This window comes from Marasmius oreades, chromosome 10 (assembly GCF_018924745.1).
Source record: "Marasmius oreades isolate 03SP1 chromosome 10, whole genome shotgun sequence".
Lineage (NCBI taxonomy): Eukaryota > Fungi > Basidiomycota > Agaricomycetes > Agaricales > Marasmiaceae > Marasmius > Marasmius oreades.
In genome coordinates, this window is record NC_057332.1 from 1,830,996 (window position 1) to 1,842,653 (window position 11,658).

Here is an 11,658-nt window from a genome sequence, read left to right on the forward strand (position 1 = left end):
GCCATCTTCCCCGCCATCCTCTCTCCTTACCCTCGCCATGGCCCATTGAAATCGCCGCAAAGTTACTAAAATCGACCACGCCGTCAAAATTCCAACTCAGAATACCGGAAGGCCTATAACTCGCCCTTAGCTATCCTGGAGGCCGTGTCGGTTCTCCATCTCTCACTAGCCCACCTGGACGGGATCTCTCGCAAAGAAACAACAGTGGTACCAACAGGCGCTTGAACGCACTCGAAGTCTGCAGTCCGGACAGTTCCAGCAGAGTGCCATTGGTGAGTAACGCATTGCTTTTGTTCGGATCTTGGCCTTGGACTTTCACTTATCACTTGACCTTCATAGTTCCTTATCTCTAACGGTATCGTTCCTCCAATGAATGAGAGTCGCCCCTGGTGGAGCACTGTTTCGAGCGTTGGCCGATTCCACAACCGTATGTTCACAACTGCGAAGTCGTGTACAAAGGCACAAGATTTCGAGTCCTCTTTCAGAGGCACAAACGACTCCCGCGTAATGGTTGCCTATCCATTCAAGGCGACATCATCGTTATGCGGCTCGGAATTCAGAACCCCTCCAACGTGATTAATCTGAGAAAAGGGGACCACAGGAAAGCTCGCATCGTCGCCACAAAGTTCGAGTTTTGCTTCTCAGAACTATACCGTCATTCACAGTCTTTCAAATTAGGTTTGCGCCTCATCTTGCCTGGTTCCAAGCCCGTCGTGGACGCCAGCTAAAACGTGTTATCCGCCTATACAGTAGACTCCTCATTACTACTCTTCGCTAGTTTTACACCATATACACTTAATGAAATCATCGACGCTACTGTCATTGGACGTAAAAACGGACGGATGTCCATAGATGATCGAAATTGTTAACAGACAAGAAGTTTCAATGGAGCCGGCGTTCTCAGAGGGCTGGATGCCTCAGGCGAACGTCTCCGGACATTTCTAGCATCTCGATATCCGAGTCAGCTAGCGTTTATTGTTATTGTCTTTTCATACAGGGAAAAGGGTCACATATGGGGGAAAGGGTCATGTAGTAACCCAGGTATGTTCTTGTATCCTTTAAGTAACAGGCAGGAAGCTCAGTCCCGTTGTATTTTCTCCTCTATCACGACCCATTTTCTCTAGGCCTGGTGCCCCAATCCTAACTCAAAGTCCTTGACTTGCACACAAACCTTTCACCGTCTACGCCTGGCGCTCGAGACGCTTATATTCATTGAATCAGCGTACAATGGATCAATCTACTTCCACTTCTTTCAATGGCCCTGGTCATATCACACAACCGTCGATGGAGGTTGACTCGATGCCCACCACAGACCATCTTCCAACTTCCGGTTCAACTCCCAGCACCCTCTCCAGCGCTGCTGAGGGCAGCTCAGCTCCCCTTGTTCCTGCTGTTGTTCCTGATCCTTCTATGGCAGTGGATACAGTAGTTCTCCCACTAAAACGACCTTCAGAGCATTCGCTGGAACACGTCGCCTGGCGTGACCCCTTGATGACAATCGGCGCTGCGAACGACGTTGGGAAATTCGCGTTCGACTACGTCCACCCCGAGTGGCCAATTGCAACCGGTAGTGACCGTACCCACAAGCGGCTTTTTATAGCAGGCCCAGACCAGGAGAAATTTGATGATGTATGCTTTCTTTATCTTTGCCTATTTTAGTGCCCTAAATGTTACGGAATACAGATGTGAATAGAGAACGTGCATTTGAAGCAGAGCCTTCAAGCTGCAGCTGACAAGGTTAAGACTATTTATAAAGATAGCGACAAGGCTATAGCAGTGCCTGCTTTCCTTGAAGCGGTACGTGATCTGACTTGCTTTTATGAATGCTAAACAAATATTATCTTAGCTTGGTACAAACAATCCAGAGGCAGCCACAGCAAGTTCCCACTTCACCTCCTGTTATGTCGTAGCTTACTGTGCCGTCTCCAGAATCTGCAAGCGATCTATGCCGCGGTTGATGACCATAGGCGTATGATTGAGGATGTGGTACGACCGGTGGTATCCTCACCAAGTTCGGGATCTTCTAATGCTCCTCTTCAGAATAACTTAAATCAAAGCCTACATGAACAGAACAAAGTGCTCGTACGTCGACACTTTACGTTGCCTTTATATGACCTGATCGTCTTCAGGAAGCGGAATGGATCCAACTATTGCAAGCAAATCTGGCACATCAGACTGTGAGAGATAAGGTGCTTGCCGAGGTCAGTCCTTCCATGTTTACGTCAATTTTTATTCATTACAATCTTACCAGGCTGCAAAAGTCGGCCTGAACGCAGAGAAAGCTACTCAAGACGCTAATAGACTAGCGGAGCAGCTGGCTCAGGAGCTGGCAGCGGTGCATGAGGCGGCTAAGAAGAAAGACGAGGCACACCGAAAGCAATTAGAAGATTTGGTATGTAACGCCCTTTATAAGTACGGTGGAAATATATTCAAGTTGTTGGTTTGCAAGCAGTTTACGAAGCTACAAGAAGAGAATGCAAAGCTCGCTCGGGACGTAGAGAAAGCTACTCAAGACACTAATAGATTAGCGGAGCGGCGGGCCCAGGAGCTGGCAGCGGCACAGGAGGCAGCTAAGAAGACAGACGAGGCACACCGAAAGCAGTTAGATGATTTGGTATGTAACGCTGTCATAAGTGCCTTGGATACATATTCAAGCTGTTGGGTCACATGCAGTCTATGAAGCTACAAGAAGAGAAACGGCTCAGAGTGCGTATTCTACATATGCTACTCCCACCCGTACTGACTCCTGTCAGACCACAGCAGAGAATGAACGTTCAACCGAACTCAACCGAAACAGGCAAAGGCAACCTCGGAGCCAATCGTCTTTCCCGATCCTCAACGACAACGATGCCGACGACGAAATGTCTCCGCCTCAACCCACATCAACGCTCAACTCCTCCACCTCTCATCGACGCTCTAGCACACATGCAAAAACCTCCTCGACAACCACCGCTTCAGCACCTTTCACATCTTCTCCTTCTACTGGTAATTCGGCCCCACGTACTACTGGAGGCGCTTCATCGTCGTCCAACGGCACCTCTACCGGTAATTCAGCCCCGCATACTACTGAGGGCACTTCATCGTTCTCCGGGACATCTTCATCCTCCACAACGCCTTCTTCAACGTCAAGTGGACCGGGGCCAGGTGCCCCTCCCTTCCCGTCTAATATCCCTGGCGATCCTGCGGCTCTCGTCCAAGAATTCCTCCGATATATGGCTTCTGCGCCTCAAGGCGCCATGCATACCACTACACATCATGCTCCCCCGACGGCCACACCCACCCATCGTAACGCTCGACGTCAACGTGTTGTTCATACCCCTAGGCCAGGTAGCAATAACCACAAAAAGGCGCTCAAACAGAAAGCTAAAAGTGAAATCCCCAAGAAATTGCATACGTTGTGGGATGTAAGCCATTTTTTTTCTTATCTTCAGCATTCACTGATGACTGTACTCATTCAGAGGATGTTGCGTAAGACCTTCCTCGGTTGTACCGCCATGGAATGTGTAAGTCACTTCGAGGAGTATAATCCCATTGAAGATGTTGTGGCAGATGCCTACAAAATGGGCAATGGTTTGGGTCCCGAAGGCGATAACCAATTTGGGCTTTTCTTCGGTGAAGGTTGGAATAGGCATGCGTGGAATCGAAAGGTTGTTGACAACCTGGTTTTGCTCGTTCCTGCGCAGAAGCAGAAATACACGGAATTGGCACAATGCGAGATCTCGGAGGAGGTTCTTCAGACATGGTTCTGGGTATTTATTCGCGACGCTCGTGGATATTGGTCACGATCACGACCACGCGTACACACGTCTGGTAGCAGGTTGGAGACGCGCACTGAAGCAACAGTACGAGCTGAGCGGTACGCGGCAGATCGGGCTCGACGCGTTAGGGTGACGAACCACAAGCACAATGTAAGTGTTTACTTTTTCAACTTTGTCTCTTAAGAACTGAATGATGTTTTCAGAAATACTACAGACGCCTTGAAGGTGCCATCAACCTCTTGAAGGAAGCCGATTCCAGCCCTCATGTTGGCGAATGGCAAAGGGCCCAGAATCTTCTCGAACAACTTGATGCTAATGCAATGTCTTCGGAATGCACTGACGATGAGGAGGTCTATGGCCCCAGCCGTGTTCTCGTTGTATCTACCCCCCATTTCCGACGTCGATGCATTGGTCCTCTCATGAAGAGCCTTGATGAAGCAATCCGTACGTCGGCGGGCCCAAGGCCACCCCCTACTTGACGACGCAAAAGGCTACCCGACGTCAGCTACAACACGACTCCCAAAACCCTTCCTCGCTCTTGTTATCACAATAGTTTTCTCCAGCGGTTGACTCCTCAGGAACTTGGGGAGCTTGAGGTGAAGAATGTTACTATTCCGCTTTTTGATCGATGGGCTGGCAGGGCGATGGTCTCAGATACGGAGGATGAAGATGAAGACGACATGAGTGTCAAGGGGAGTGGTGCGGAAGAGTGAGTTAAGAACTTATAGCTCTAGAGGTAGATGCCCTGTATCAAACCCTTAGCTATTCACTGACCACCAATTATAGTACAGTTTGTATTTTGTTTAGTGAAGCGGATCGCCGATATCTCAGCTGGAATGTCATTTCGAACGTCACATCGAGAGGTTGGCGTATCACTACACGAGCTCTTTCTTACAATCATTCGATCGCGCTGCTTCTGTCCCTTTTCGGGTCTCTGCTGTATTTTAGTTTGCCGTGATGCGCATGTATAGCGACCTTTTTATTCTTGTCTGTAAACCTTCTTTTGGATCTGTTGAACGCAAAATCACGTGAAGCGGGCGTTGTCACGTTGCCGCTATACGACGCAACCGCCCACTTTTCTCCTCACTCCTCTACCACCACGCAGTTCGAATTCGTTTCGACTGCATCACAAAGTCAGAACGAATCCGGTTCGTCTGACGCGTAGTGAGAATCCGCTTCTGCTACATCTCTCATACCGTCAAGAGCTCAACGCTCTACATTCACAAGCTGTCGATGGGGCCTCCATTAAAATTTAGCTTCTCCACCTCCACGTCCTAAAGACTCCGAACCCTTCATCCTCGACGCCTTCGCAGAACATGCCAAAGCCTTCGCCGAACACCCCACAGAATCCCGCGCAGACGTTTTGAAATCCTTGACGAAGAGCAAATCCTCCGCGTTGCTACGGACATTTCGAAAGTGAATAAGGACCTTCAGAGTTTTACGATTGACGCAACAGTAGGAGGAGATATGAATGAGAATAATAAGCTTTATAAGAAGGCGAAGGAGAGGTTGGATGCTGCAGTCGTTGTGTTTACTACTTGTGCTGGTGAGGAGTTCTTTTCTTTGGCTGCTCTTTGGAGAATGAGGATGCTGATGGATGGGTTGGCTGTAGGTGCCAGCTTGGGAATTCTGAGAAAGGCAGATTTTGAGATCGCGTTGATCGATGAGGCGTCACAGATTAACGGACCTACTACTTTGATACCGCTCGTGAAAGGTGTTCGGCATGCGATTTCGGACCAGTTGGGTGTCTCTTTTATTCTTGCTCTTTTGATCTTACTGATGATTCGTAAACCTCGTTGATAGTGTGCAGCTGAGACCAACTGTGAAGCCGTTGGGGAAAATACTGCAGTTCGATGTTTCGTTGTTGAAGCGGCTGTTTACGATGGACGAAGAGGTTCCGGGCTTCCTGATAATCCATTTCCCAACTAACGTTCTCTTCCTTGATTCGCTAGATCCAATATCGATTCCCGCAAGAGCTAGCATTGTCTCCCTTGAACGAGTTTTACCAAGGCCGGTTACGCTCAGGTATACAGGACAGCGAAAGTGTACTTGGGATTCTCAGTCGATCCAAGTTTCCCTGGCCAGTTAACGAGCAGGGCATTGTCGTGCTAACGGTATTCTTGGAGTGCGCTAGTGAAGTGGATATGGGTGGACGGTCGAAGGGTAATGTTGGGCAGGTCGATGTGATTGAGAAAGTGATAAAACTTTTGCCTACCGAGAAGGAAATCGAGGCTGGTGGGCATGAGGAGACAGGACCTTCGTTTGCGCCTGCGTTGAGCGACCTCAAAATGTCTTATCGCCTTACACCAAACAAGTGAAGGAACTTCACCAACGTACGTACATCATATGTCATGTATCTTGTCTGGTAGCTCAACGGACGAATCCCGGTCCTCTTGGTGAGAAACATCTCCATCTCTAGCCCATTTGACTGAACTTGACCCGGACCCTCACATTGCAACTGCAGTCATGTTCGGACACAGACGGTTCGACGCTGGGGTCTTGATTGAGCCCAAACCTGCCTTCCGTTTCGACCCTGCTGGCGAAAAGAAGCTGGCAGAATTCCGGAATGATGTTTGGTAGGTTTTTCATCTTATCGATACTTCCCCGAACATTTTAAATACCCAATATTATTGGCTACTTAGGCCCACCATCGAGCGAATGAATGAAATTGCACCTCAACATTCGCGACTTTTCAAAGAAGTACGTTTGTCTACGTCTGTGCTTTGTATCCCGAGGGTCTCTTATAGATTAACTGCAGGTGATTCTAGTCGGGTCACCTTCGAAGCCTTTTACATACACAGCGAAGAACACAGCGAGGTGAGTTCATCCACTCTCCAGGTGGGCTATTGATCCTCCACTTACAATATTAAAGGCATCAAGCTATCCTTCGCGATTACGATCAGGAGATCGTCAGTGATAGGACACAGTCCGAAAACTCACCTCTGACATCCTGGAACCTGGGGTCCACAACGTCTTTCGTGCGTGCAGTCATCGCCAGTGTTTTGACTCGCACGGTGCAGGATGAAGATGATCTATTCCAGCATGGGTGTGATAGGTAAGTGTTCCTCGTCTTGTTGGCGATTTTCTTTGAATACTCTATTGTCCAATCTTCAAGCAGCATGGATCCATAACTGCGTGATTCTGAGAATTGTAACACGTACCTTGTATTCATATCTTGTTCTTAACGCTCCAGGTCAGATAATAAGATCATATGTGTTCGCGCCGCGACCCAAGAAGAGAATACTACAAGCCACGGGATCCAACGAGTGCTATCTACAAACTGGTATGCAGCAAGAAAGGCGGTCCTTAAACTTAGAGGTGTAGACAAATCAACAATCTAGCCATCCATTCGCCTCCAATGACATTGGAGACGAACCTCTCCCGGTGTAATGTGCCGCCTCAAATATTCAGTGAGTCGAAATCGAAATGTCAAAAGGAAGACACGTACAGCGACAACGCTGACTTGCCTTCCTAAAGCCTACCAATCGCAAGCTGAGATGAATTAGGGCCTCTATGGTCACAACGGTGAGTTGTTCCAAGTCCAAGCAAAAGAAGGCGAATCACTTACCAGTTCTATGACTTAGAGGAACCCACCACTTCCCTAAGATAGTCCACTCGTCGATTCTGCACCTTGCATGCACCTTCATCCGTCTCCAAAAGTCGATCGAACGTCCGATCTTCAAGAACTCCTCCCCATTCCACCTTCCCTTGACCAAATAAATCCAACCCGCTGCTTCCTGATCATACATCTTTCTTCGGCGTTTTAAATACTTGTTTCGGAGGTTGGCGTCGAGACGAGGACGATAGAGGGCCATGAAGGACGCTGATGTTGTCGATACTGTGAAGTGTGAGGGAATTTACCTTTCCTTACTAACGTTTGTAGCCATTTGCGCACCTTCCTCGCCAAACTCTCAGAACCTTTCAAGTTTATACCCTGGAGTTGCTTAATAGCAGAATGTAATTGTTTGCGCTAGCAGTTTCGGACTAGGCTCTACCTCCTATGATTCCATTCCCTCAAAGCCCTCAAGAAGTCTCGAACTGCAAGAAGCTTCCAACGCTCGATTTCATTGGAGTTGCAATGCGAGATTCCCTTCAACTTCAACTCGGACATCCAGGTTTCAAGAGAATTGCAAGTTTCTCAAGTTCTTGATCCGGTGGGGATACCAGGTAGAACGCGAGGATTGTGACAAGTAGGGGAGAACTGAAGGGTATAAAAGGGAAGTGAATATTGAAGTACGTGTCAGTCGGTTTCAGTCCCAAATCATTGTCCCACTGTTCAGCTTACGCCGCCATCTTCCCCGCCATCCTCTCTCCTTACCCTCGCCATGGCCCATTGAAATCGCCGCAAAGTTACTAAAATCGACCACGCCGTCAAAATTCCAACTCAGAATACCGGAAGGCCTATAACTCGCCCTTAGCTATCCTGGAGGCCGTGTCGGTTCTCCATCTCTCACTAGCCCACCTGGACGGGATCTCTCGCAAAGAAACAACAGTGGTACCAACAGGCGCTTGAACGCACTCGAAGTCTGCAGTCCGGACAGTTCCAGCAGAGTGCCATTGGTGAGTAACGCATTGCTTTTGTTCGGATCTTGGCCTTGGACTTTCACTTATCACTTGACCTTCATAGTTCCTTATCTCTAACGGTATCGTTCCTCCAATGAATGAGAGTCAACCAGCGTTCCTTTGTCGCAGTTTCTACGAGGTATATAGCCATGCTTTCTTTCATGGTCTTGCCGTGCTCATATCAGGGCCAGTTAGGATCAACTTCGTCGTCAGTCACTTCACTACATGTCTTGTGTCGTCCAGGCTTAAGGCGTCGGAAGGATAACTCGGAACTGAATTGGTTATTAACAAATATCGACGAATAGGTGACCAGTGAGGGGTTTACAGGGTACGAGGGGGAGCGGAAACACAGAGGGAAGGAAATAGAGGGTGGACAGCTTGCAAGGTACGTATTGCTTCGATTTTCCTGCTTTATATCGCTGACATTGCTTGATATTCTCGTAGATTTGTTCAACATTCTCGATTGGCAAAGACTGAAACGACAAACAACGCAAACAAAAATGAGTGAAGCGTTACAGGGAGTATCGAGGGGGAACGGAAGTGTGGAGAGGATATATCCACAGAAATAGCCAAAAGTCTCGACGTTACACGAAGATTCATGAATGTACGCGGTTCTCGTGCTAGGTTCGACAGAAACGACTGAAAAATGCGACAGAATACAAACCAAACGGACAGGCAAGACGATACGATGGAAAACGAAAGCGAACAAGGACGAATTAGGATTGGACTGACAACTTGGGGTACATCGCATGCGATCGGTATGTTGTAATGAACATCTTTTGTTGTCCAACACTAATCCGACTTGACTTTTCGGAACGTAAGGTGCTATTTGACGTCAAGGATTCAACCGTACGACGCCGTGTAGAAATGGCGAACAGCAACGGTTTTTTCAAAGCTCCAAGGGCGATGCAAGGAGGAGCGGGTGTGGTGGGTGGCGAGGACGAGCAGCACCGAGGACGACTGTCAACCAGGTAGTTCGGGTATGGTTTTACTGACGAAATTCAAGTTGGTTCCAGACATTTTTGGCGATCTCAAATATTCACCAAGTCTATGCAAGCTATCACGACAACGACCCTTCTGGGATTTTGAAGACTTGCGAAGGGAACGAGAACGAGAGTTCGCTTCAGGTGACCCCGTTCGACAATTCTCTTTGTGAGATTGTTGGCAACGATTATCTTCATGACGTCGCCGCACGTCCTTACCAGCCTTCAACGACGAGAGGCCAGGGGTGAAGCGAAGAGGAATGGTTGGGTCCCCTGTACCTAAATTGGTAGGTTCCAATTGTTTCCTGTTCTCGAATTCACGCTCATTGTTATTCCAGCAATCTGTCGTTCGCGACGATGTCGTAATAACACCTCAATACAGCAAATGAACATATGAAGAGCGGCAAATACTAAGCATAGTGGAGCATGAGGAAAGAGATAGACGGAGGTACGTTGATAGCATCGTTTGTAATCTTCGGATTCTTTGGTAACACTGTATCTCTTCGCTAGGTATGACAGGGAAGCATATACGTGGCGAACGATGGCATGAAATAGAAAATCAAACCAATGGCTTAAACACCCAAATATCCTTCAATTTCTCAGAATTACCGAAGAACCTTTCCGGCATAGCTATTGCATCGTTTCTCCATGGATGGCGAATGGTGATGTAGGGATATACTCTCTGGTTCACGGGAGTACTTTGGATGAGAAAAATCAAGATGGTACGTCAATTGGAAGGCTCTATTCGAATCCGTTTAGTAATGAATATTTATTCCAAATGTCTGAAATAAGTGAGGTATACGGCCGTCCGCCTATCGTACACAGGGGACATCAAAGGCGTACGTGATTCACCCACCGTAACAATCTCCGAACCTTTTCTCGATGTTCAGTTGAACATAATCCTGTTACAGCCGTAACTGCGTGCGAGTAGTCACGCTACTGTGACGCTGATGCATCAGGGCGCAAACGCGGGAGCGGGCAATCAACTGAGCTGAAAGTGAAAGAATCAATTCCACTTTCAGATCGAGGGAAAGCCCGGCTGATTGTCTCCCTTTCAGAGCAGTCATCAGCCGAGCCGATATCCCCCCAATCAGTATCACTTTCAGGATGACCGATATCAGTGTATTCAGTCTACCCGAAATGGGTACTGATTTCTACACAATCAGATCATTTTTCCGTACAACCGATATTTTATCAATCATTTCTCCTTTCGGGAGACCTGAAACTAGTCCTGATTTGGTAGATATTAATTAATACTTCAAGCGAACTTATTCGGCATGTATTAAACAATGTTTCAATCATATGTATCTATTACCTGATTTAGCTACAATCAATTGACAAATAAGTCGAGGTTATTTTTTGGTAATTCCGGTGTGTAAGTGGTTCAGTGTTGAATGACATGATAAACGAAAGAAGATGGACTTACAAAGGCTACGGAGCGGCCGGCTTTCAAAATAGACTTGAGGCTTAGCTTGGCCTTACCTAAATTGAATTGGAGATCCATGTCTAAGCTATGGTTTTAGCCAGAGAATGATGAGGATAAAGGACAAAGAACTCACTATGGGCCTCCCCGATCCAGGATTCTGGAAAGCGGTGAGCTGGAGCGGAGGAAGTCCACAGATGCTCTATGGACGTGGCAGGGAGCTTAGGAGTCACCTTTTCTCTGCCCTTTCCTTTCGAAACCCTAGAAGGGGATGGAGCAGAAGGAGGGTCCACCTCCATAGCTTCAGACTCGGAAGCTACGGGGACGGCACTCTTCTTTGTGTGAGATCGAGTTTTGTAACGCTAGAACAGAATTCAGAAATTAGAAGATATAGATGATAAGAAACTTAGACTCACAGTTGGCAAAGAAGAGTCTTCATCACCCGAAGACTCAGCAAAAGCGACTCAGTGGACAAAAGCCTTGACTGGCTTTGACCTTTTGGAATGCGATGGCCCTGCCATAGGCGATTCAGGAGCCTAAAATTTGTGAACAACATGACAAAATGATATGAAAACAGTAGCTTACCTTGCGCTTCGACTGAATTCTCGATGGTCCAGCCCCCGCAGAAGAAGTCTCTACTTCCCTGGATGAACCAAGGGAACGAAGAGTATTGGTTACTAGGGTTGAACCCATAGTCACTTCTGCTGAACCTGAAGCTACAGCTGGCGAAAGGAGGCGAAGGTTGGGAGGGAGCTACGATCGAACTTTAAGCTTCCTCAGAGATAGAATAAAAATGAGAACTTACTGTAGATCGAGGTTCTAACCTCAGAGCATTTGGAAGATACACCTCTGGGGGCAGTTGATCAAAGAAGAAAGTCTATGGATTCCGACGATTTGGAAGATTGTCAAGAAATCATGGAAGTAACTTACC

At 47.6% G+C, this 11,658-nt stretch overlaps 2 protein-coding genes across 2 annotated transcripts; both read left to right on the forward strand.

Annotated features, from left to right (window-relative positions):
* Positions 1-1,227: 1,227 nt before the first annotated feature.
* On the forward strand, positions 1,228-6,076 carry E1B28_002632 (uncharacterized protein; the record flags this gene model as incomplete). The annotated part of the gene is made up of 13 exons (XM_043159562.1): positions 1,228-1,629; positions 1,711-1,797; positions 1,930-2,082; positions 2,130-2,201; positions 2,252-2,614; positions 2,674-2,706; positions 2,754-3,404; positions 3,459-3,908; positions 3,962-4,206; positions 4,249-4,467; positions 5,072-5,497; positions 5,562-5,652; positions 5,711-6,076. 13 exons carry the CDS (start codon positions 1,228-1,230, stop codon positions 6,074-6,076), a joined length of 3,558 nt encoding a protein of 1,185 aa, XP_043003165.1.
* A 148-nt stretch (positions 6,077-6,224) lies between these two features.
* E1B28_002633 (uncharacterized protein) lies at positions 6,225-6,889 on the forward strand (the record flags this gene model as incomplete). The annotated part of the gene is made up of 5 exons (XM_043159563.1): positions 6,225-6,334; positions 6,401-6,458; positions 6,517-6,575; positions 6,631-6,813; positions 6,874-6,889. The coding sequence occupies 5 exons, from the start codon at positions 6,225-6,227 to the stop codon at positions 6,887-6,889; spliced, it is 426 nt and encodes a 141-aa protein (XP_043003166.1).
* Between the last annotated feature and the right edge of the window lie 4,769 nt (positions 6,890-11,658).